The 24676-nt window shown below is 36.7% G+C and overlaps 1 protein-coding gene across 9 annotated transcripts in view; it reads right to left on the bottom strand.

Moving 5' to 3' along the window:
• Positions 1 to 7707: 7707 nt before the first annotated feature.
• Positions 7708 to 24676, bottom strand: part of MIER1 (MIER1 transcriptional regulator) — a 57020-nt gene continuing 40051 nt past the window's right edge. For all 9 annotated transcript variants that reach the window (XM_082611943.1, XM_082611944.1, XM_082611936.1 and 6 more), the window contains 5 exons: positions 23705 to 23786; positions 22479 to 22573; positions 19264 to 19391; positions 14710 to 14849; positions 7708 to 11961 (listed from right to left, as the gene is read on the bottom strand). In XM_082611943.1, coding sequence (XP_082468069.1) covers positions 11633 to 11961; positions 14710 to 14849; positions 19264 to 19391; positions 22479 to 22573; positions 23705 to 23786 — 774 coding nt within the window. In that variant the 3' untranslated portion in view covers positions 7708 to 11632. The remainder of the gene's footprint in view (positions 11962 to 14709; positions 14850 to 19263; positions 19392 to 22478; positions 22574 to 23704; positions 23787 to 24676) is intronic.

Below are 24676 nucleotides of genomic sequence, written 5' to 3'. Positions count from 1 at the left end.
TTCTGAGGCTGGGATGTCCAAGATAAAAATGCCAGCAGATCTGGCATCTGGTAAGAGCCCACCTCCTGGTTTGCAGATGTCCATCTTCTCATATCCTCACGTGGTGGAGAGCAGAGAGGAAGCAAGCTGTCTTGATTTTTCTTATAAGGGCTCTAATCCTGAGTGTCTCCACCTTCATGACCTAATTACCTCCCCAAGACCCCATCTCCAAATACCATCTTATTGGGGATTGGGGTTTCAACATATAAATTGGGGGAGGTGGATGGGACACAAAATCTATAGGAATGGGTGTGCGAATATGCTTTTGATTCTTTTTTGGAGTTGCTAGGTCATATAATAATTCTATTTTTAATTTTTGGGGGAGTTGCCATACTGTTTTCCATTGTGGCTGTGCTATTTTACATTCCCACCAGTAGTGCACAAGGGTTCCAATTTCAACACTTGTTATTTTCTGTTTTATTGATGGTAGCCATCCTACTGGGTGTGAGGTGATATGTTCTTGTGACTTGTATTTTCCTAATGATTAATGAGAATTTTTTCATATATTCGTTGGCCCCTTAATATACTTTCTTTGGAGAAATGTCTGTTGAAGTCCATTTTTTTTAATTGGATTTTTTTGTTCTTGAATTTTAGGCATTTCTTCATAAATATCCTGAATTTTAACATTATCTGCAAATACTTTCTCCCATTCTGGAGGTTGCCTTTTGATTCTTGTTGACTGGTGTCCTTTGATGTAGTTTTAAATTTTGATGTAGTGCAATTTGTCTATTTTTACTTTTGTTGACTATGCTTTTGGTGTCATATCCAAGAGATAATTGCCAAATCCATTGTCATGAAGCCTTTCGTCTATGTTTTCTTCTAAGAGTTTTATAATTTTAAGTCTTGGATCTGTTTTTAGTTAGTTTTTGTGTATGGTTCAAGGTAAGGATCCAGCTTTTTTTTTTTTTTTTTCCATGTGAATATCCAACTTTTCTGGCACTAGTTGGTGAAGAGACTGTTCTTAAGGCATGTGTTTTAATCAACTTTTTTTTTTTTTTTTTTTTTTTTTTTTGCGGTACGCAGGCCTCTCACTGTTGTGGCCTCTCCTGTTGCGGAGCACAGGCTCCGGACGTGCAGGCCCAGCAGCCATGGCTCACAGGCCCAGCCGCTCCGTGGCATGTGGGATTTTCTCGGACCGGGGCACGAACCCGTGTCTCCTGCATCGGCAGGCGGACTCTCAAGCACTGCGCCACCAGGGAAGCCCATTAATCAACTTTTAAATATCTTAGAGTTTTTTTCTTTCTAATTTGTGAGATATATGCTCTTTCACGCAGCCCCTTGCTGGTTTATCATCTCGCTTGGCTTCCACGCACGGGGCTGTCGGTTACTGGGGAGCAGCACGGAAGAGGCACTGTCGAGAGGAGCAGAGCACAGAGCTGGGGACTTTGTGTATCCACAGCAGGTGAGCAGTGACCACGTGCCCCCAGGACTTCTTCCCTGCAGCTCTCATCACATCTGTTCATCCATCCATCGAGCAAGGCTGAGCTCACTGAGGCCAGCGCGCAGCCTCTAGCAGAGGCCTGGCATGACCTTGTTTTACAGGTGAAGCTGAGGGAGGTACAGCTGTGCACTGTGGTTGTGGAATCCACGTTCCAATCCTGATCAGTCTTTGCTCTTCCCCACGGCACTAGATTCTTGTTTCTCCTCGTCTGCTTGTAATATACTTGGTGGTACCAAGCTCATCACCACCATATGCCTGTCAGTTGGCATTCTTCAGTCAGAGTTCACACACAGTGGACTTAAAGCTGGCAGGAGCTGGTGGCTGGTTGAGCCTGAGAAGGCAAAGCAGCCATGCTTTTCAGTTGTGCTGATGGTGCCCTCTTGTGGCCACAGCTATACCACTGGGGGAATCTGTGATGGAAAGCAATTTGCTTTCCAAGAAGGAGAAAAGCACTATGATTTACTTATTTATGCCTACTATATGCTGTTACAGAGTTAGGCCTCTATCATGCGTTTTCATGGGACAATATCGTTGTACAAATGGTGGCTTAAACAAGGCTGAGGGATTTGTCCCTCAGCTGGTAAACTGAAGTCTGGACTTTGATTCCAAAACCTTTTTTTCCAAAGAATTCCAGATAACATCCCTGTGTTAGGAGAATGCAGTAGGAGAGTCTCACCAGAGCGCCTCATCATGTCTGCTTATCCTTCAGGTAACTTGTTTTTTTCACTGGATATTTTTGAGGCCAATATCTACACATGATGACAGAAGCATGAAATTATCTGAGCTATATGTAAGAATCTATGGGAGGAAGAATGCCATTCTACCTGGGAATGGTAGGAAAAATTTCTTGGGAGAAACTGCATTTGAGCTAATTCTTGAGGGACAACTAGGATTCAACTGAGAAGCTATTGGAGGGACAGGCCTCCAGCATTCCAGGGCCACTGTATCTGTTTCTGCCTGGAATGCATTCCACCCCTCCCCCCATGTCTTTAGAGCACATGCCCCCATCTCTGTGGGCCTTCCTTGGCCAGCTGATCTGAAATGGTACCCCACCATACTCCCTGTCCCCTTCCATGCTTTATCTCCACAGCACTTGTCTCCTCTCATCAAATTTAAGCTTAGTGAAGGCAGAGATGTTGGTCTGTTTTGTTTGCTCTTGTGTCCCCGGCATGTAGAACAGTGCTGGGTAACGTTGTAGGGACACAGTATTTCCTGAATTGAATACATCTAGACAAAGAGTAGCCAATTAATAGCTACATTTTTTGAGCACAGCAAGGCAGAAACATAGCCTCTTCTTCATTTTAGAAAGATTATGCCAGCTGCAGTATTTGGATTGTATACTGTAGACTGACAAATTCAAATCTTACAGGGCCCAGGCAGGAAAGAAGTGTGAATCTGAAAGAATGCAGTCAATACATACGACAGTGAGTGGTAGGGCTTGTGGTACCTACCTGCTTAAAGGCATTTGAATTAAAACAAATCTGCCAGCCAGGTTTGGCCCACTGGCTACCAGTGTGCCTAAATCAAGGAACTGCTATAGATCAGATTTGCACTATAACAAGATCACTGAGGTTGCTGTGCATATTACTGTCAGGTGGTGGTCAAAGAAGGGTGGGGCTGTACAGGTAAGTACATCAGCTAGAGAAGGATGCACAGTCCTGGTGAGAAATGATGGGGTCCTAACATGTGGTTGTGAAAGCATGGCAGAGAAACAGGATTTGAGTTATTTTCAGAGGTAGAATTAATAGGTGTTGATGAAATCTGTTCTATTTTTGTTTATAAGTAAAACTGTGGTGACTTTTTTTTTTTTTTGGCTGAAATCTGATGTCTTCAGGAGACCAAACATGAACATTTTTAAGGTATTTATCTTAGGTTTCCAAGTGTTTTCCAAAAAGGTAAATTTGAAGTGTAGCCATGGAACAGAGTACATCCGCTACCCACAGTAAAAATAAGTTTACTGAGCATTTGCTACATGCTAGGGAGGCATTTCTTCTTGGCACCTTACATATAAGTACATTCGAATCCTCTAAACTGTCGTTTAATATAAGTCCTATTATTAACTTTATTTTAGAGGTGAGGAAATAGGCACAGGAAGGTCCCATTGTAGGACAGTGGTAATTGTGAGAAATTCTTTGCTTTACAGAATATAAATTTGCCTTCCTGTAAGGCCTACCTTTTGCTCTGAGTTCTTGGGGCTGCAGAACAGTGTAATGTTTGCGTGTGGAGGAAATGTCAATTTATTCTTTTAAATCAAATTACATGAGTCCCCATCTTGCCACTTGGCAGGATATTCAATCTCAGTCCTTCTCTAAGGTTAGACAAGATTGAAGGGAGAGTCACCTGGTGCCTAGAATATAGAAGGGGGACATTCTTGTCTTCAGCCCCTCATGGTCACTGCTGAACTCATCTTAATGACTAACTCTAAGGTGTCCTTTGAAGGCAGGTGGCACCACAGATTCCAGACTTCGGCACAGTGATATTTTTTCCTCCTGGAAGTTCCAGTGCCTTGAGTGCAGCCTGTCCTACACCCCATGTATCCATTCCTTTGATGTCTTACTCAACGAGATTTGCATTCCAGCTTTTCCCAGAGCCTACCGACCATCTTTTCAATTTGTGGACTTTCTCCTTTCCAAAACTGACTTGCGGGAAACAGGCTAGGAGAAAATGTTGTTTGCAAGCAACATCTGCTTTTTACCCCAGAACACACATCTTCCCTGAACGCAAAGATCCAACTTGGAAAAATAGAAAGTGAACAAAATCCAAATGATTGGAAAGGTTAAGTCTTTCAACTTCTCAAGGTGGCTTAGTTTCCCCATTTGTAAATTGGGGGAAATATCGTTGTGAGATTGGTTTATGAGTGTTTAGCCCAGTGCATGTAATGGCAATCACTCAATAATGGTACATGTATTATTTGCAATAGGCTTGTTTTAGCTGCCTAATGACCCTTCGTCTGTGATCGGCACATACTCCTTTTGAGGGAATGGCTCTTCCCCAACTCTCCTAGCCAAATGAATCCAAAAGGAGCTCCCACCTTATGAGTTGGCTAAAGGATGGCTAATAGTATTCACTTCCCTGGCCATAGGGACTGATTGGCCAAGGTTGAGCTCATGGCCCTAGCCACGAATACCTACTTATATATAACTATTAAGTGTCGTGAAAGAAAGAGACAGAGGGATCTGATCTTGTCTAAGAAGCTCAGTCTAAGGCTGTTGAACTTTGGACAAGTCATTTCTCCATTTTGGGCCTTAGGTTTTCCCTTCTATAAAATCAGAGGACTGAGTGGGAGGTTCCAGAAGGGTTACATCTGGGCTCTGGCAGGTTCCTCTCACCCACTTGCTGCTTCATGTACAGCCTTCTCCTTGGCTCTGCGCAAGGACCAGTGTACAGGGTTCTGTTGTAGCTGCCGTACCTAGCAAAGCACACCCTGCTATTTTACTTTTGGCTTCCTGTTTACCTTCCTCTTTGCCAGTTACATAACAAAGTAAAGGAAATTGGAATCAACTGCCAAGTGACTGCTACCAAATTTGAAGGCTACTACAAGCTTGTAATTCTGAAATTCACATTGCTCTGAAAACCAAGTTTTTTCTTGAGTCTGTTGGCAAACTCATTTGGCAGCAGTATTTGACCTGAAATTTGTATGAATACGAATACATTTTATTGTGGACATAAGTGTTTTTACCATAGGTTCTATACCCTGCCATGGATCTTTTATGGAACAGATGTATTACCTCCCTAAAATCTGAAAAATTCTGGCTATGGGGATTTTGGGGTAGGGGATTATAGACCTGTACTACTACTAGGTCTTTATCTAGTACTTTCTGGGGATTAAAAAAAATTTCCCATGTGTGATTTTATAATCCCTGTGATACTGGCACTGTGGGTATCATGCTTATTTTACAGATGGGCAGTTCAGCTGTTTATTTAGCACAATATGTATGACAAAAGTAGTGGCCAAATCAAGAGGAGAAATCTTGAAATATGGCTGAATTTGGATAAGTGGGATGGAAAGAGGTGGCATGGTGTAGAAAAGGCTGCTTGAATAGGAGGATTCTGAATAAAGTACAGTTGACCCTTGAATAGTGGGAGTGTTAGGGGTGCCTACCCCAATCCTGTGCAGTCAAAAATCCAAGTACTGCTATTTCTGCCTCCAAAGCAAAGGAATTAGTAAATGACTAAGGGCAGGAAGCTGAGAGTTTGGATAGAATCAGGGCTCAAACCCTAATTCTTTTGATTCCACATATTGTGATCTCCAATCAAACACTAACCTTCCCCCACACTTCAAGATCTGTAAAATGAAAATACAGGTACTATATTTATTGGAAAAAGATAGCCACGTATAAGAGGACCCAACACAGTTCAAATCTGTTTAAAGGTCAACTGTGCATATTTTAGACTATCCCTTGGTCGAAATGGAGGTATAATCAGAGATAAGGAAATCGAGTGGGTCCATCTTCTGAGAGTATGGTCAGAAAACAAACATGACCCTTCCTCTCATGAGGCTTACGATCACAAGGGGGTGATGATCCTACAAAGCCAAAATGGCCCCTGTGACTAGTGCTACATAGAAGACTTAAGTCTTTAGTAAGAGCCAGACCGATGTAAATCCACCTAGAAATAACTAACATTTTTGGCATATGGCCTTCATTGTTTTTCCTAACCATACATATGCATGAAATATATCCCTTTAACAAAATTGGGGCCATCCTGCTCTTTTCACTTAAAGGTATGACACAGATTGTGGCAGATGAGAGAGCTAAATGAGCTGTTTCATCCTTTTTGGCCGAGTATTAGCATTAGCCACTTAGGAGATTTGTAGACACAGCCCAATTGTGTTTATAGTGTTTCTGAAATGCAACTGCCTGTCTGCTGAACACTGGAGGCAGATGCAGACAGCAAAGCAGTAACAAAGCCACATGGCAAAGCAGTTCATGGAGCCGGGAATTCAGGCTGGTTTGAAAGCTCAGAACCACCAGCAATCCAAATTTCCACCATCTACAAATATGTGTTCAGAGTGGATTAATGGAGTATTCAAACTCAGAATGACTGGCACCACAGTAGCTCCTAGCCAGAGCTGGTTTCTCACGTTCACTCAGCTAAAGCACAGCTGGTGACAAGGGTAGACTACGGGCGAGTTCTTTCCCTCAACACAGATTTTCTGGTCAGGAATTTAAAGTGGCTCAGGAATTTAAAATGGCTCTGATGCCATTCTCTGCTTCATTTCTTCTGAAAGCAAACCACCCTAACTCAGGGTCCAGATCTTTTTCTGCTTAAAAAGCTTAAGTGGGGGGCTTCCCTGGTGGCGCAGTGGTTGAGAATCTGCCTGCCGATGCAGGGGACATGGGTTCGTGCCCCAGTCTGGGAGGATCCCACATGCTGCGGAGCAGCTGGGCCTGTGAGCCATGGCCGCTGAGCCTGCGCGTCCGCAGCGGGAGAGGCCAGAACAGTGAGAGGCCCGCGTACCGCAAAAAAAAAAAAAAAAAAAAAAAAAAAAAAGCTTAAGTGTATATTCCTCACATTCATTCAAAGTCCATTGTCTTTTGGCGAGAAAGAGCAAAACCATTTATTTTAGAACCTACCTGAACTCACTCGGCAAACATGTTCTAGTTGGTGTGCAGAAAGACACATTTAACCAGCTTTACATTCAGTCAACCATGTTAATGATGATAATAGCAAAAAGTGAAATTGTATAATCAGGCCAAATTTAGATTAGGCCTCACCTCTCCTCTTTCTTTAGCAAGTCAGGAGCCTCCCCACCTTACAGTAGTGTTCCCTGGACAGTGAATGACAAAAGGGGTGAGTCGTGCATAATCCACAGCTGTTGTAATCAGCCCTGCAGGAAATGGTAAAAATAAATGCTTTCTTATGGGACTCGTACATTTATTTTATGTTGCTTAATTTCTAACAAATATATTAAGTTTGAGGAAAATCTTATTTAGCTAGAATTATAGGGCATGGAGTCATTAATTCTTCATTTCCCTGAGATGGTGCCTGCTCTTCCTCTCCTTGTGCCCTCCTTGTACTCAGCATGCACTTCTACTGTTGCACTTACCTAATGCCTTCTTGAAGAGGACATGCCACACCTGTGAAGCCATAAGCCAAGCATAGTAGCTTGCATAAGTACAGGCCCAAATATCTGTTGAATACTGTATATGGAAACATGATGAAAACTTGTCACCACTGACTTTAAATGTAAAGAAAACTTTACCATCAATTTGGACAAAGGAGAATTAGAATTCAAGTCCAGTTTATATGGCAATTCCTCAATGTTCTTCACAGAATAAGAAGTAGACTTTAAAAGTACATTCGAGTTTACTTCTTACAACAAGCAAAATGACATTTTAAGTACAGTTGACCTTTGGACAACGCAGGGGCTGGGGCGCCAACCCTCCATGCAGTTGAAACTCCGCGTATAATTTACAGTCTGCCCTCCGTATACAATTCCTCTCTCATCCAGTGTCCCACGTCCATGGATTCAACCAACCATGGATCATGTAGTGCTGTAGTATTTACTACTGAAAGAAATCTGCATATAAATTGACCCATTAAGTTCAAACCTGTTTAGTTCAAGGGTCAACTGTATATTATGTATCCTAAATAAGTCACAGAAGCTAGTATAAAAACAAATTAAGATAATCATGTTCGGAAAAGGAAAAACAAACACACACCTACAGATGTCAAAGATGCCAGCACAGTACTAAGGGTAAATAAGAAATAAGGTTATAGAAAATTGGTATTAGAAGACAGAGATTAATGCAGGTATTTAAATACATAAAATCAGTCCATAACTGGGGGGGTATGACCCTTAAGATTCTGCGAAGGATAAACTTTATTAAAGAGCAGAGTCGATTTTATGATAAAAAGTTTATAATCAGTACACTTATGTGATACAGAAGGTCATTTTTAGGGAGAGAGATTTATATGGTTTTCCACATTGGCACTTTTCATGAATATGTATTATAGTTAGGAAAACCTTTATTTCTGATTTGGTATTTAGTAGTGATATAGAGCCGGTTACACACCACCTAGGGTCATCAGCACACATCTTGCCTATGAAAATTCATCAGCCCCAATTTTCAAAGTGCCCACTCTTAATTTTCCATTGAGAGTAAATCAAATACTGTGACAAAAGTTTTTTTTGCAAAATCTGATATATACACTGCACTGCAAAAGAAGGAAACAAAATGTTTTTAATTAAATAGTTCAGAGGAAGAGAAACAGGTGAATAGAGGTCCACAGACCAAAGGATCTCTCTGGAGGAAAAAGGAAGACAAAAATACATCATCCACCCATTTACCCATGAGGTAAAAGGGATCAGGAGCCACCGAAACACTAGTTCACGCACTTCGTCTAGGAGCAGAAGGAACAGAAGTTGTATATATTTGCACTGTAAACTGTGCATCATACAAACTTAAAATCTATAATTAAAACCTACTCAGTCTAATAAAAATCATTCACAAAGCATTATGTAGGCAAATATGTTTAAAAAAATATTTTAATAAGCATATTCAGAATGGCAGACAGGGAAAAGGGGAAGGGAATTTCCTAATAGTGCAAAATTACTATGCATAAATTTTTAAACATCTAATTCATAATTTTAAATGTCTATTTAAATATTACTTCAAATACATTTGAAAGCTCAACAGATTTGTGTTGAACTGAGTTGCAAATTTTGAACTCTTTTGAAAGCACATCATCATAAAACAGAAAACCATTCCAAATGAAGATAGATAGTGCTTTGCTGGGGGTAGGTATGGGGTGAGGGAGACTAAGTAACTATTAACAAAGCCTTCTTTTCCCAATGAAATTTGTCAAGAGTTCAAGAGTTATAAAACGTACTAAATCTTAAGCAAATTAAATTCATGGTATTACTGAAAATTTTTAAAGTAGTGCAATGACTTATCAAGTTATAGTGGCTGCATTATGAAGAACAAAGTACTGTGTGAAATACCTGTATAAACATAAAATACAATTAAATATTTCTCTATGAAAAGCTGAGCATTATGTATTATAATAGTGGAATGTCTTTCATTAGGCATACTTTAAAAAGATCAAGAAAAGTAGAATTTCCTAACATGTATACAACATGTGCCGTATTTGCAAACATGCCTGAGTATTTAAAATGTTCCTGTAATGTTAGTCTGCAAGAACTTCACAAACCTGCAAACAAAATGCATCTTTCAAAAAAAAGGTGAAAATGGCAACTCTAATATTGCAACAACTTAAAAAAAGTTCATCATCACTATTTCTATAGACCACCTTTGACAAAGAGCTAGGATACTTTGGATTCGTATAATAAAATCTGATTTAGAAAATGGATAGTGACCACCTGCTAAAGCTGCCATTCTGGATAAATAATGTTCTAGGTAAAATAAAAACAAGAAGTTCACGCTTCTCAACACTTCCACCCAAAACTTTGATTTACTTGGATATGTATATAACAACAGTGAATCTACATCATATGAAGTCAAGTGTTGTAAAGTGGCTCTTAACACTGTTTGGGGAGAAAAAGTTGTTCACATTGGTGGAGGGAAGCAGTCTGAACATAGGTTAATAGTAATACTTCATGGGGGATAAGGCCTAAACCATAATTTCTCAGTGCAAACCTCTACTCAATTGCATTAGACAGTTGAGCCATTAAAAACAAGACCACAGAAGATTTATTTTAAAAAGGCATTGGCTCTTTGATGGCTGAAAATGAATCAGCAGAAGCATTTGGGGTATGTCTGTGTGATAAAACAAGAATAGTTAATAATCTTTTATAAAAGTTTGGATATAGGTTGGTCTATCAGCTGTATAAAACTACATTTTTTTAAACAAGAATTTTGCACTAAAAATAAAATGGCACTATTGCAAGGCTATGCAAATGGATGATTCTATTTGTAATCACACAGAGCAATGGTTACTGAATATCTTATTTTCACTTTGGAAATACACTATCAAATCTGAAAAGCTGGATTGTTAACTGGAAGTCTAAAACCGTCTAACTTTATCACTTTTTCCTCATAAAATCAATGTTGTTGCCTGCCAACTCCTTGTGTGTGCCAATATCTAAGTATCACTTGACCTTTTCCCCTGTTTATTTAATGCAAAAATGGGAAATTTTGTAATGCATATAAAAATAACTGAACAGGATTCTGGTCAGCATGATACATTTAAGCACTTAAGCCAACATTAAACTTTTGTCTTGCTTCAAAAATAATTTTGAAAATTATAGCAAATGCGAAACAAACTATGTGATCTAAGTATCATGCTTAATTTCAGAGTTCTCAAACTATTTGTCCTTAAGTAGAAACTTGAAAAAAACAAATGTTCACAATCCTTTCTGAATGCTTTTACCACCTGGATATAAGAAACATGATTTAGTTACTACACAAACACTTAAAAATTCATTAGAAAAACCTTAGCAAAATAAAATGAAAGCTGACAGACTTAGAATATCAATTCCTCTCATAAAAGTTTACCAACTGTACAAGTTAAGAAAATTATACAAGCTTTTGTATTAAGAAAGGACAGCTCAGTCAAGACATATGTACTGTAAAAATCTTCCAAAGGCTACAAAGAATCTGGAAAAATACAGAATGTATTTCTTAAGCCCAGATAAGAATATGGAAAGACATCATTGATGTCAACAATTTTACATATACAAACCTGACTTGGTTTATTTTTAAACTTCTATATATAAAAAAATCATGCTAGCATAACTTTCAGGGTTCATAAGGGTTTCCTTAATAATGATAACTCAATTTGTATGGAGAAGAAAAATGTGTCATAAAAGACATTTCAAGAAACTCAGAAAAATTGGTGTTAATCAGAAATTTGAACTTGTTTTTTTCTTCTCTGCCATCAAACTAAGCAAAAAGTATCTTGTAGTGAAATTTTAGGATTAATACATCAAATGAGAAGGTACAGATATAGCTTTCAAATTTACTAAACTATTTGTTATATATCCTTAAAAGGGCCTTCACAATTTTAAAGTAAAAAGTCTGCAAAAGGCAGAATTATGAAATCTTATTTACTAAAGTTAGGACAATTCAAGTTTTCAAATTTTAACCAACTGCTTCAAGGAAGTCAACTTTTTAAGGTAACCCATCAACCCTGAAAACTTTAGTCACACCAGAATTTACTCCAAAGAAAGTAAAATAAGTCTAAAATTTAGTCATCTGTGTTTTCAAGATCTTCAAATTTTCCATGTGAGACTGCATCTTGGAAAAATTCAGAAGAACCCGGACTTTCTTTTCCATTGCTGTTCACCCTTCGCCTTTTGGCAGGTCTCTCACTTTTTTCATCAAAATCACTTTCATTTCTTGCAGTCGTATGGGCAATTTTGGGGTCAGTGGTAAGGTTATCTGTTTCATAACCATTAGTATCCATATCTGTGTGAAGTGGTTTCTTACTTCCACCTGTTGGTCCATTAACGTGTAACCCTTCAACTTTCACTTCTTCTTTGTTTAATGTTTCACCTGGTCCGTTAGATGACACCCCTAAGTTGGAAGAAACATGAATGAAACTGCTAATATTAAAAAGCTAAATTTTAAACTGTTATAACACAGCTATAAACAGCTGTAAAATAACTTTTTATCGAGCAAGTGAGGTATCAACTCTGTGTATACATATGGTTTGAATTCTGGCTTTATTTACTTTAGTAGCTGTGTGACCTTAGGCATGTTATTTACACTCTCTTGTACCTCAGTTTCATCACATATACAATGAGGATAACAACAAACTTATAGGATTGCTGTGAAGATTAAATAAGTTAATAAATATAAAGAATTAAGAACAGAATTTGGCATATATTAATAGCATGCTGGTATTATACGTGGCAACAAATAAGCAATGGATCCAGCAGTCTAAATAAGCTGAGTTAAAGCAAAGATATGCATAAATTATTCAGATTTAGCAAAAAGGCCAAAACTTTCTAAAACCATGAAAAAATTATATTCTTTCTTTAGAAGTCTTAGTTTTCTGCCATATGTAAAAAGCAAGATGATATGACGTTTTCATTCTTAATGTAAATCTATAGGTATTATGCGTTAAGGGTAAAGATCATATGCTCTATTTATCTAAACAGATTTAAATAATCTGTCATAATGTTAAATTAATGCTTGCACTGTCCAAGCATACACTTGAAAATGCTAAAGGTAAACACAAATTCCTTTATAATAGATTGAGAAAAGAAAAGAGTATAATTACTCTAATGAAGTGACAAAAGGTCATGTTAGAGTTGACTGCAAAATGGAGAAATTTTGCAAATACTTAATGTAAAATATAGAATGTGCCACTGGAGTTAATTTAATTTTCTGAAAAATATTCACTATAAAGAACGAGAGCCTCAAATACACATTTTGGTCAAATAAAATATACTATTTCCCCAGCTCAAAGGTGCACTCAAGTCATGTATGCTTATGGGATTACGTGCCATATGACAGTGGAGGAGTGATTTTGTCATAGTAAGCACAAGAAGCTTGGTGACACTCTCATTAGGTCAAAAAGCACTAGTAGATTTCAAGACGTGAATTAAAGCCCATTACAAAAAAAAAGACAGTTGGGTTGCAAAGTTCCTTCCTTTCCTTGAAAAACCTGTTAATCTTAAATGTACCTGATGGGAATGGCTTCTGGGCTGAGTAATTTATAAGTAACTTATGAACACTCTTCCTTGGCTAGCTGCATGTTATCATCAAATGGTTAAAAAACAAAGAAGGAAAAGAAAGGGAAACAATTTATTTGGTGTTATCAGCAAATAAGAAAAGACAGAAATACAGTAGTCCCTGGCATCTGTAGGGGATTGGTTCCAGGACCCCCTCGGATACCAAAACCCACAGATGCTCAAGTCCCTTATATAAAATAAAACAGCATGAAAAATGCGTATGACCCATGCACTTTCAATCATCTCTAGATTACTTATAATACCTAATAGTGTAAATGCTATGTAAATAGCTGTCAGCACAGAGCAAATTCAAGTTTTGCTTTTTGGAATTTTCTGGAATTTTTTCTTTCTTCAAATATTTTTGCTATGCAGTTGGTTGAATCTGCAGATGCGGAGCCCATAGATACAGAGGGCTGACTGTACTACCAACCGTCTGCCTCCCTGAGTTTCCACTCCTAGTCCCAAAGTCAGTCTCAGCTTCTTATTCAACTTCAGGATGGATGTGATTGGCATTAGAAATCATGTCAATGAACCTTCTTGAATCAGGAAATGGCTGGGCCCTAATATTTGTTTGTTTGGCTTGTTCTTAGAGGGGAAGTAGTGAGGGAATAGAGAGGGGTCATTAAATGAACAAAGTATGTTCACCACAGTATATTAAATGCCAGTGTGAGAGCAAAGATCAGAACAAAGTTCAAATTCTTCCTCTTCTAGTTTCTGTCAGGGGGAGGTTAGCTCTCCACTGGCCCTCCCCTAAAGCTGTTACATCAGAATGCAGGTGGGCAGAGCTTGTCTCTAATTCACCAGTTTCCTCCTAAAAAGGACTGGAGGATTTATTACTTTCTGCTTAGCAATGGTCTTACTTAAGACTATTTTAATTAAAGTAGAAATCAAGATAATTCTCTGACTAGGTCTTACTGATCAGCTCAGTGATCCTTGGTCCACTGTATATTTTAAACAAGAACACTATCTGTATCTCAAACATATTAGTATGCTTTTTGCTTCTCTTTTTCATGGACATAAAAATGAATGTTTCTGTACAATATTAATGCACAGGCTAACACCTGCTTTATCTTTACTCATCCTTCAAGGTTATTGTTATCAAGGAGGAAAATATTTTAAAAAGCGCCCTTGTTATCTGCTTCTTTTCACTTATATGCTTAAAGCAGTTTCCTAATAAAGTGTTATAAGCTCTGAAAGTATTTTATAAATATCTGTGTATTTCTGATGTGAAATGGCTGGAGTTTCGGTCTAAGACTTAACAAGAATACTTATATCTAGACATTCCAACCTGATAAGAAAACAGATGCTATTTTCTTAATTTCTTAAAAGAAATGGTCACTGTTGATAGTATACTTTATTAAACGTACTTTTTAGTGATATCAATGGGAATTCTTTCCAACTGACTTGTACATATTCTGTGTGTTAGTATATATGTATGCTGATACTATGTTTCATCTGGTATTTACAATTATGACTTTAGTTCTGCTTTGGAAGTTTAAGAGACACCAAAACTGACTTTTCCTAGCTACTGAAAGAAAAGTGCCCATCACTATGAAGAAATCTAAGTGTTTCTTTGGTTGCTTACCATTTTGATTACTATTGCTTATAGTGCCATCTTCTTTCTCAGACTGGCTGTTACTACTGTTTGAGGCAGTTGGGGGAGGGGATGGTGCTCGACTAGAAGCAGCACTTTCACTTTCATCTAGAAGACGATCCATGTAATCCCTTAAAATTGAGTAAAATAATAAGACAATTATTTTCTTACATTAAGAACAGCTGAAAATTAAAATTGACTGAGGTTAAATTTAGAAGGCTTTATTAGCAAATATATCCTAATTTTCACTTACATTTATTCCAGTGCCTCATCTATGACACCAGTGTCTGAACATTTAAATGGAAAGCTCCTTTTCGTTACATGTTTCTAGGAAAAATATGTGTGTGCTCTACACTAGCAAATTTTAGAGACCTATAGGAAGTTTTAAAACTTTAAAAACTGTAGGCAAGTGATCAGAGGGGCCCAACTAAAATCAGGAAATCTGTAAATGACGGGACAGGGATGATGTCACTCAGAAGGAGTACAGAGAATTTCTCAACAGACATAGATTGGGACTGTAAAGCTCATAAAGACTATCTGATGGCTGTGGCAATACCTGAAAGACAAATTAGGACCTAATAATGAATTACCTTCCTGTTACCTTCTATATTACCTTTCTGCTAGAGCTAAGCTATAATAAACTCACTAAGTTCCTGGGCTTATCTGCCAGCTGTATCTGCCCATATATTGTTAGAGGTGAGCTTACTTCCTTCCCTAAGTCATTCCTAACTGTATGGCACGGGAAGACATTTGTGGTAAGTGACACTGGGTTGAGGTTAGAAGATCTGAATGAAATACTTCTCTCTCTCAGGTCTAGTGTCTTTACCTATAAAATGCAGGTAACCATACATGACCTATGTACCACACAGGGCTGCTGTATAAGATATGTGCAGCAAAGTGTTTTATGAACTATGAAGTACTATTGAGTCACTATAATAAAGGTCAGCAAACTATGGCCTGTGGGCTGGCCACCTATTTTTGTGGACAGTATTTTACTGGAACACAGCCACATCCATTCACTTACATAGTGTCTATGGTTGCTTTTCGCAACAATAGCAGAGCTAAGTAGTTGCAAGAGAACTTAACGCCTGCAAAAGCCTAAAACATTTACTCTCTAGCTCTTTACAGAAAGTCTGCCATCACCTGTGCTGGAAGAGTTCCCTGAAAGCAGGGAGTTTAGTCTGCTTTATCACTGCACCACCAGTGCCTAAGTTGTGCACGGTGCAGAGGAGAAGTGCAGTAAAACCCAAAATACCTTACTTGTTTTTAAATTCCCTCAGAATAAGTATAACAGAAATAGTAAGGCAAATCTTATCTTTCAGAATTTTGTGAGCAGGGTAAGTAAGAATGTGGACAAGGAAACCATGGAAGGGCTTGGGACTTTACTGAAAGTCTGTGGTAACAGTCTAGAACAGACTAGTAACTATAGTTTTAATCTCAAACCACGTGATCACGTTGTAGTTTATATACAGGGGCATACATTATAAACGCGTAGTTTATAATATAGGGATGTAGAATCTGACCTCAAGAAGCTTCCAACAGGTTAAGAGTACAAACTAACACATATCAAAGAAACATATATGACCACGAACTAATCAATTTAACATTCTAGGCCTTATTTTCCTCATCTATAAATGGAGGGAATGAAATTTCATGGTCTTTTAAGATCTCTTTGGCTTTATGTCATTCACCATTACAGAACAATTATGTAACAAATCACACAGAAACAGAATGAGCATGAAGGGACTTCAGAAGCTAAAGCTAACAGAAACATGATGCATGAGGAAGAATTGTTGGAAATAAATTTGGCATAGTGGGAATGGGTAATGGAGGATGTTAAAAGCCACGCAAAGGAAGCTAGAACTGACTAGATATCAAAATTATTTTAAATTTCTGAATATAACAATGATATTGTGAAAGACTTATTACTATTATTTCTTAAAGGTTAATGGCATCCAGAATGCTTAAGAAAGGAAGAGTCAGGTAGACCGTACAGGAGGCTGGAGTAGCATTCAAATAGTTCGAGTTATGCTGAGTTAAGTTTTACTTCGAAAAAAATTATTTGCAAGGCTGTTACAGCAAAATCTTCAATTTGCATATGGCTACCAATTCTTCCAGGTAGGTAGTGAATAGACAGAATCCACAGTAGGATCTTTCAAAGGCCATTTATAGGCAGAAAAGTGGCAATGTGCTTCATTCTGGTGAACAAATGTTAGGTAACAATGTAACAGAAAAATGAGCAAATAACTTTCAGGATAATCTGCTCTTAACTATGGATTCTGACTAAGGAGGAAAATTTTAAAATTCAGTCCAATTTTTGTCTAAAGGCATTAACTTAATGTTTTGTGCGGTCGCTTAAAGTGCAACTATTAATAGAAAGACAAGGTCCTGGAAGCAAACTAGAAAAATATCTTCATGCCTACAGAAAACCACAATTTCTCCCCATCTGGAATATACAGTCTGGTCATGGCTTCTTACAGGAGATTTAACACAGCTAAAAGGGACGAGTAGGAGTAAAAAATTATAGTTTTCAGTTAAAAAAACAAAAAACAAAAAACTTTATAGAAGACCCGGGAGGGGATATAACTGAAGCCTACAAAAACACAGTATTCTTGTCTAGGGGGAAAAGCATTTCTTCACTTCCTACCATAACACCAGGGAACATGCTGTTAACTCTTAAAGCCTGAGAAAAGAGAAGATATGGGATTACTTTTAACTGAGACTACTCCACCTACAGAATACTTAAACCTTAAGGAGAATCAAGGTTACAAATATAAGTATCTTCAAAAAGTTTTCAGAAGCTACGGAGAGATTATTAGAAAAACTAAAATGTTTGGCAGCACATCCCTACCTAACCTGTTGAGCTTGACATCACAGAGGACCAACTAAGCCAGCCCACAACACTTCCCTTGGTGATGCTTTCTGAAAGAGAAAACTGGATGAACCATGGGTCTGACCCAGCATGGCAATTCTTATGTTCTTACTGCTGATGACGACAGATTGCCTGTAGTTCATGTGTGAACATTATTTCTGAAATGGGTGAAAAAAATGAAAGATGTTACTATTGCTTTTCCCTATAGAATAGCTTGAAAACTGACTATGTTAAGATATACTCTGAAGACTAGATAGCTGTATCTAGTTCTACATCACTGTACCTCAACACTACCAATAAATACAAATTTAACTATAAATTGATAACAGTAAGCAATTATATAAAATTTGGAATACTGTTATATATAAAATTCTACTCATTATGAGATTTGAACAAGGGGGAATGAGGCACAGAGTCCAATGTCTCATGATTTCCAGGGGCAATCATACCCATTTATTCCCTTTTAGATAATTTTGCTTTGGATTTTAGAGTGTTTGATCCTCCAAGGAAGTGACCAGCAGAGACACCTGTAAATGAACATGACCAAGAAACAGTGCAGCCTAGAAGTTTGAAAAGCACAAGCAAATATGCATATAAGCACATCTTCCAAAGGCAGTTATTTGGCCAGGCTTAAGAACTTTAGTGGTGCATGGCGACCAAATGAAGTCACAACTTTGCATTATTTTTATTCCATAAACATTAGGGAGTACTCAAGGTATTGGCAAAGTTAATTTGTATATGGTAAAGTCAATTCCACCACAATTCATCAGCATTTTAGAGCAACTCACGTGAAATGAAGGGTTCAATACTCTATGTACTATATACTTAAGTAACAAATTGCTAGTGGGAGTGGGAACAGTGTTTCATTCCACAGCTAGACTGAATGAAGCTAAGAGAATTTGGTGCATGGGGAATGGATTAGACATATAAGGCATTTTGCTTAAAAAGAGGATATAATAAACTATACTCCCTCTATCACTGGGAGTTAGCTAAAGGTGCATTACTTATTAAATATTATTTGTTAGAGGAAAAGGTTTCAGAATATTTAGGGAAAGGGAAGTCATCATGCACATGTGCACCTCTCTATAAAAAACTTTGTAATAAAAAAGAAAATGCAATTTTACCTGATTTATTATAGCCCTATGTCTTTTCCCTTTGATATCATCTATATCCAAATCTGATTTTGGTTCCCAGAATCAAAAATAGATTGGGAAAGGAAAAATATTAATTTCCCTTCCTCTTTAAAGGGCCTCTATTAGGCATATGGCCCTATAAGTTTTAGAAAAGATAGTCTCTCCTATTCTTACTGCTCTCTCAGTGTTATTAGATCAAAACTGTATGTGCTTATACTGAATGGAATAGAATTTAACAAAAACATGCCTTCACAGCTGTTCTGATCCATTTCCTCTCAGGAATACTATTGAAAACATACACTCTTAACATTCGCTTTGATAAATTTGCTGTCTCAAATAAGATGAACTGTAGTTTACAATGTATTTATAAGACACTGAAAAGTCCAAATGCCCTATGAAGATGTCAATAAATGGATAAATTGAAACTAATGTAAACTTTTATCCTATTAAGAGAAAGAAAATTCTAAAAATTACAATTTTCTCAAGAAAAATTTAGAAAAGCTTAGCAAAAATATGACTCAAAAGAAAAAATACACTCACGTGACACCAGGATGAAGATTATATTTCTTTTTCCCAAATCGCGTTTGCTGAGCAAAGAAATCGTAACGTTCAGATTTTTTCCACATATAATAGAATGCTACACATTCACCAACTGACCTTGTTCGAACCTATAAGAAACAAATACTTGTTTTTAACAAGTATCTCCTCCTTAAAGGAGTTATCTCATGAAAAATACCTGAAGTTTGAAAACAAATTTAGCTGGTCTTTAAGTAATACATAATACCACTTATAAAATACAACACTGTAGCAGCTGTGTTAAAAATTACTCTTTCTGAACTCCCATTAAGAAAAATACATTGGCAACAGGTCTTCAGATATTTAGCATTATGCTATTTTTTTTAACCTTTTTTTAAAACATCTTTATTGGAATATAGTTGCTTTACAATGCTGTTAGTTTCTCCTGTATAACAAAGTGAATCGGCTATATGTATACTTATGTCCCTATATCCCCTCCCTCTTGTGTCTACCTCCCATCCTCCCTATCCCACGCCTCTAGGTGGTCACAAAGCACCAAGCTGATCTCCCTGTGGTATGCAGCTGCTTCCCACGAGCTATCTATTTCACATTTGGTAGTGTATATATGTCAATAGCATTATGCTTTTAAAGAGACTATCATATGTTCATTTACTATAAAATAAATACCCCTTTATTGAAAATGTCTGGAAGTGGCATTTGAATTAAAATAATGTTATTAAACAATTTGCAAATACTTTTACTCACAGAACGCCTAGGGAGACTGCCTTTAAATTCCCATTTAAAGGATTCTCTTACTAATTCCAACACTGATCCAGACTCAGTTACTTACTTTCTAGAAAGGCTGAAAGTATTCCCCAGTGAGTTAAAAGCTATTATAGTAATGCTAATACTTTGTTTACTAAATTACTCCAGTGGCTTACTGTGCTATACCTATTTGGGCAACTGAATGGCTTTACTAATATTAAACATATGAGATTGGCAACTGATGTTGACAAAATTTCCTGTTTTGCTACTTTGCTTAGAGAGCTGGTAGGGATGATGCATATAAAATACTGGGAGTTAAAAAGGTATCTGAATGAGTGTTTGGGATGCAAGATAATATGCTTTAACTCATAAATTTCTGATTCTGAAGAAGGTATCCGGTGGGACTGACTGCACCTAAGGTCAATTTTATGACATCCTTATTTTGTTATGCGACATATATTTTCCTTTCTGCCCCTATGACTGCACTTTATGACTCTGGCCCATGTTGCTTTAAGACAAAGCTATCAGGGCTTTAAAAACAAAAACTAAAAACACAGTCATCTTCTCAAGCTGTTTTTTGCCTCCTTTTTAGAATCTTATTTCTAGTAGACAATTGTCAAGTCAACTGTACGTTACTGAAAGCAAAAATTACAAACACATTTTGTAGCATGCAAAGTTAACATTATTATGAAAAATCCTCAAGTAAGTGTGCATAATACAACCTATGATTAAGATCCAAACTTCAATTCCAGGTATAAAAACAAAGCCTTAATGTTTTCACTGGACTTCAATGTCTTCTCCTTCTTAAGAATTATTGTCCTCCCTTTGTTCACTGGAACAACTAGTGTACTAGGTATATATAGGTCGGATGACTTCTGTAACACTGAACTATCACCATCCCAAATATTTATAAAGAAATCAAGGTCTAATTTTCAATATTATGTTAAGACTTTTTTTGGGGGTAATAGTTTTAAGTCACCTAATAAGTTCTTATTCCTTAAAAAAGGACTGCTCCTTCCAGTTACATCAGCTTATCATCCCAAGGGTCCCTCCACAGATAATCCAGCATGGTTTGGTCAATAGTGTTTGAATTCAAGCAGGAATGGTAGAAAACTCTTTCCCAAAACGTTGTCCCTTTCAACCATGAGACAATTTGTTTTTTTAAAATCAGAAACATGCACAGCCATTACATGGAACAGTCATTAGCATAATGCACTCCTTTCATAGAGTATTCACTATACTGGAAATTATCAGATGATTTGGATACAACACCTTAATGTTGGATACAACATTAAGATGATTTGGATACACCTTTCACATCAATGCTAAGACTCAAAATTTCTCTCATTATGTCTGATGTCAAATACCAAAATTCAACAAAATAATCAAGAATAAACTAAAGAACAACAAAAATGAGAAAAATGAACTCAAAGGATTTGTAAGCAACTATTTTATTTATGGAACATAAAATACTGTTAAATATGTGTTGAAACAAATCAAGTGAATACCATCGGATCACATCCAGAGGTATAAAATATGAGAATGTGACGACAGACTATTTAGAGCCTCAGAACCAAGCCCACATAAGCCCAGATACTTTCAGCATCATCCTAGATAAGCCATCACATATCTTACACACCATCCTTAAGGAAACATGTAAAGCCAAGCTCCTTGTCATTTATATTTGCTAAAAATGTGATATTTATAAACCTAGAAATTACTTAATTTCCTATATTTACATTCTGAGATTTTAATTTTGCCTGTCCTAATTTCCCCTAGGAACACATTTTTCTATTCTATGCAATTGTGTAGTTACTATTAAAATCTTACCTGATTTCAGTTTAAGAGAATTAAACCTAAGAATAAATCTGCAAGTACTTATGAAGGTTTTTTGGGTATACATTGACACTGTATGATTGATATTATCCATATGGCATGATAAATTATGCTAAATTGTCAAATTATAAAATTATATAATGTATAATAAAGCTGACTTATTGAGATATTCTTCTGGAAAATTAAAATCTTAATTAAAACCAAATTAAATATTAAGTGTCTGATTTTAGACCACTTAGGACTTAAGCAAATGTAAAAAACATTTTAATTATAAATAATGTCATGGTAAAAATGCTTTAAAGTTTCCAAGTAAGACCCTCCTAAAAAAAAATCTGGAACAAGTTTGTGGAAAATAGCTTTAAGTAATTACAGTGTATACACACATCCCATCCAGAAGCTGATGAACATATTTATAAACGTCTAATACTTAAAGGCTTCCAATATCATACACTGAGAACAGTCACTTGGCAAATACATGCCAGGAAGTCTAGGCATGCTTATTATAATTTTCTAAATACCAGTGTATTAAAATATTCATTATTGAACCTTTAACATTAGAAAACATAATAGAAGATTTAATATAATCTAGGTTAACTAAATTTCTTTTAATAAAAGAGACAACATATATCATCACTTACTTTATTAGCCTGAATCAAATGAAAGTCCTTTCCATAGGCCTTCAACCCTTGTTCAAAATTTCTACACTCTTCCTCTGTCCAAACAGATAATTCCTCTGACAAAATTGGGGGGCGGGGGAAGGAGGGGAAACTGTTAAACAATATTCTCCCAAATGCTGCATATAACAAAGTTGTAAATAAGAATGTAACTTTCTGGTAACAATGAGGGAAGTATTTTACTCCTGAGTTCTATTATTGATGGCTGAAAAAGATAGTGACAAAAACTCCTTATTTAATAATGGATGATTTAGTCCCTGACTCTCCAACTTCAGCTTGTGCCATTTCCCCTTTATTCTTTATGATCCAACTAAACCAGCTACCTTTCAATTCCTTTAATTCGTTATGTTCTTTCTTACTTTAGAGACTTTGTGCATGCTCTTCCCTTTGTCTAGAGTTATTTCCTGCCTCTTACCTCAACCCCCTTTCACCTAGCTATTTACAGCCCAGTAAAAATATCACTTTGTTCTAGAAGCTTTCTTTGACAGCCTCACTCTTTCCCCCAACTAGGTTAAGTCCCACTGCAATAAGTTTGGATTGCACCCTCTAATTCTCCTTGGAAGAACTCGTAACTATTTTTCAGCTTCCCTACCTAGGCTCTAAGCACCGTGACGTCAGGGACCTTGTTTATAGTTATGTCCCCACAGTTTAGTAGGCCCTCCAATTCTGTTGAATGAATAATCTTTCATTTGTTACATAATGATATATAAATAGTACTCTTAGTGAAGTGGGGTGAGAGCCAGTTTGGAGTAAAAAAGTGAAAAACCTGGATTTTAGTTTTGGCTTCATTATTTATGAATTATGCTTGCCTCAGCTAAGAGACCTCAGTTCTCATCAGTTTTAAAGTGAAGCTAACATCTTTCACCTTATTTAGCTCACAGGATCATTACCAAGATCAAATAGGAAAATGTTTATAAAAATGTCTTAAAATTGAAAGGCATTATATATTTTTATTTAAATGGCCTTATTTTCCCATAAAGGAAGGGACAATATTAACCCCATTCCCCATAATGCCTTGTGTAACACTTGTGTTATATACAAGTTATAACAAGTTGTTCTCCAGCAAATATTTACTGAATTCAGAGATTAGTATTATTAAATTTAGGATATACCTAGGTAAATTGAAAAGCTTACATTTTAAATTTCTGCTATATCATGAAAACAAATAAAAAATTAATATTTATGCTTACCTCTAGCTGCTTTTACATTAAATCTTAATCTTCTTAATGCTTCTTCTGTATCAAAATTGCATTTAACTAATTCATATAATGCCTAGAAAAATAAAAGGCTTCAGTATGTAACCTGGACTATGAACAATTCAAGGCTACAATTTCTTAAGAGAGTAAAGGCTTTTCCAGAATCAAGTGTTTTCGTACTTTCTGGAGGACAAATAATTCTAGTAAATGCAACATAAAGAACACTAAAGAAAAACAAACATAATTCATTCCTGATAATTAACTGCCTCTGAATATGTAGAAAATAATGGACAAGCAAATACTCTACTGGTGGCCATGGTACTCTAGGAATTTATAAATAAAAAGAAATCGTTTTATAATAATCACAGGTCCCTTCTTTTTGGTTTTTTGGGGTTCCTATTCAAAGACAATTTAAAACAAATCAGAAAAGAAAAACCCTGGTGAAAAAGGCAAAAAAGTATATAAGGCTGCTATTAGGTTCATGGTAGGCACTGTTCTATTATATACAGAATAACATTATCCCAGACAGGTATTCCCAACTTGATGATATCCACAGATTCTATGGGATATGCAAAGGAAGTTCAAAAAGCCTAATAAAAATATATATACAGGCAAAATAAAATATCAAAATTTTTATTTGAGCTGAAGTCATACCAATGAGTGTGTCAATACTACATATCTTATGCTGATTATAAACCTCAGACTCCCTGTTGATGACATTACAGATCTTCCTCTACTTACAATGGGTCCCCAAAAACACATCCTAAGTTGAAAATACTGTAAGCTGAAAATGCATTTAATACACCTAACCTACTGAACACCATCACTTAGCCTAGCCTACCTTAAATGTGCTCAGCACACTTACACTAGCTTACAGCTGGGCAAAATCATCTAACACAAAGCCTATTTTATAACAAAGTGTTGAATATCTCATGTAATTTACTGAATACTGTACTGAAAGTGAAA

This window comes from Mesoplodon mirus, assembly GCF_964341445.2.
Source record: "Mesoplodon mirus genome assembly, chromosome: 3".
Classification (NCBI taxonomy): domain Eukaryota; kingdom Metazoa; phylum Chordata; class Mammalia; order Artiodactyla; family Ziphiidae; genus Mesoplodon; species Mesoplodon mirus.
This window is presented reverse-complemented; position numbering and strand designations above follow the sequence as displayed.